This window comes from Aureococcus anophagefferens (genome assembly GCF_000186865.1).
Source record: "Aureococcus anophagefferens unplaced genomic scaffold AURANscaffold_21, whole genome shotgun sequence".
Lineage (NCBI taxonomy): Eukaryota > Pelagophyceae > Pelagomonadales > Pelagomonadaceae > Aureococcus > Aureococcus anophagefferens.
This window is the reverse complement of record NW_008705581.1, coordinates 5228-7110: the sequence shown is the minus strand read 5'-3', so window position 1 is coordinate 7110 and position 1883 is coordinate 5228. Positions and strand designations below refer to the sequence as shown.

At 78.1% G+C, this 1883-nt stretch overlaps 1 protein-coding gene across 1 annotated transcript; it reads left to right on the top strand.

Annotated features, from left to right (window-relative positions):
- Nucleotides 1–1347: 1347 nt before the first annotated feature.
- On the top strand, nucleotides 1348–1851 carry AURANDRAFT_7709 (hypothetical protein; the record flags this gene model as incomplete). The annotated part of the gene is made up of 1 exon (XM_009041539.1): nucleotides 1348–1851. A coding segment is annotated over one exon (504 nt), but the record flags the coding sequence as incomplete, so codon positions are not given.
- Nucleotides 1852–1883: the final 32 nt, after the last annotated feature.

Here is a 1883-nt window from a genome sequence, read left to right as displayed (position 1 = left end):
TGCTCTCGATCGTCGCGATGATCTGCGCCATGCAGAAGCACGACCTCGGCGCGGACGTCGCCGCCTGGATGGAGCGCGTCCGCGGCTTCGGCCTCAGGCTGTCCTACGCGGGGCGAGCCAACGCGCCCGCGCTCGTCATCGGCTCTGGCCTGAAGCTCTTCCGGCTCGTGTGGCCCGACGCCGAGGCCAACGCGCACCGCAACTTCCTGAACCTGCTCCTGCAGACGAGGCCGCTCTTCCGCCCCGCGTAGCCGGGCCCCGGGCCGCGGGCACCTGAGCCTGCGCCTCGCACGCCGCGGCGGTCGAGGTACCAAGCACCCCGTCCGCCCCCCTTCCCTCTCGTCGCCCAGGGCCAAGTCCGCGTGCCCCCCGTGCGCGCCATGTGTAGAGACTGTGCCCCACGGACTCGGGACGCGTCGGGCACTCGTTGAAGATCTCCTTGAACCCACCTTGCACCGCTCTCACAATCGGCGTGGCGACATGCTGCTGGCAGCCAAGCGAGTGCTGTCGACGGCTGCCGCAACAGGCCGCGGCCTCAAAAAGAATCCCACTGTTAGCGGCGAAGCGCGGCGGCCGCGGCGCCGGCCGCATGTGCCGACCTCCGCCAATCCTGCCGGCGGGCCGCCGCCGCAGGCGCCGCGGCCGCGGCAGGGCGACGGCCGGGGCGGCGGCGGCCGGGGCCGCGGCGGCGGCGTCCCCGCGGGCAAGGGCGGGCGCGGCGGCGGTGTCCCCGCGGGCAAGGGCGCGGGCCGCGGCCGCGGCGCCGGCGGCCGCGGCGCGGGCCGCGCGGCGCCGGCGGCCGCGCCGGCGGCCCCGGACGCGGACGAGGCGCGGCCGCGCGCGTCGAAGCGCGAGGCGCGCTTCGCGGCCAAGGCGCGGCGGGAGCCGCAGCCGGCCGCGCGGCGCGGGGGCGCGCGGAAGCGCGCGACGGTGCGGCTGACCGAGGCCGGGACGATCACGGCGGGCAAGTTCGCGGGCGCGCTCGGCGCGACGCCCGACGCCGTGCGCGCGGCGCTCGTCGCGCTCGGCGAGGCGCCGCGCATGTCGAAGAACTCGGAGTTCCTGAAGAAGTTCGCGTTGGACCGCGACGTCGCGGAGCTCGTGGCGCTCGAGCTCGGCGCGACCGTCGAGATCGAGGAGTTTTCGCGCGTGGCCGAGGACGAATCCGACGGCGCGGCGGCGGAGGACGCGGCGGCGGACGCGGCCGTCGAGGCCCTGCGCGCCGCCGCGGACGCGGCGCGCGACGCGTCGCGCGCCGCGCGGCCCGCGCCCGACACGGCCGACTGGGCCGCGCTCCCGCTGCGGCCGCCGATCGTCGCCGTGCTCGGCCACGTGGACCACGGCAAGACGACGCTCCTCGACGCACTCCGCGGCGCGCGCACGGCCGAGGCCGAGGCCGGCGGCATCACGCAGCGGCTCAGCGCGTTCGTCGCGCGCGACGCCGTCGGCGGCGGCGGCGACGTCGCGGCGGCGACGTTCCTCGACACGCCGGGCCACGCGGCCTTCTCGAAGATGCGCGAGACGTCGACGCGCGCCGTCGACATCGCCGTCGTCGTCGTCGCCGCGGACGACGGCGTCATGCCCCAGACCGTCGAGGCCGTGGACCACGCGCGCGCGGCGCGCGCGCAGATCGTCGTCGCCGTGACCAAGGTCGACGCGGTCGGCGGCGACGCCGCGCGGGCCGAGGCCGTCGCGCGCGTCCGCGGCGAGCTCCGGGAGCGCTGCGGCGTCGCCACGGAGGCCGACGGCGGCGACGTGCCCCTCGTCGCGCTGAGCGCGCGGACGGGCGAGGGCCTCGGCGACCTCCGGGAGACGCTCGCGCTCCAGAGCGAGGTCCTGGACCTCCGCGCCGACGCCGACGCGCCCGCCGAGGGCGTCGTCGT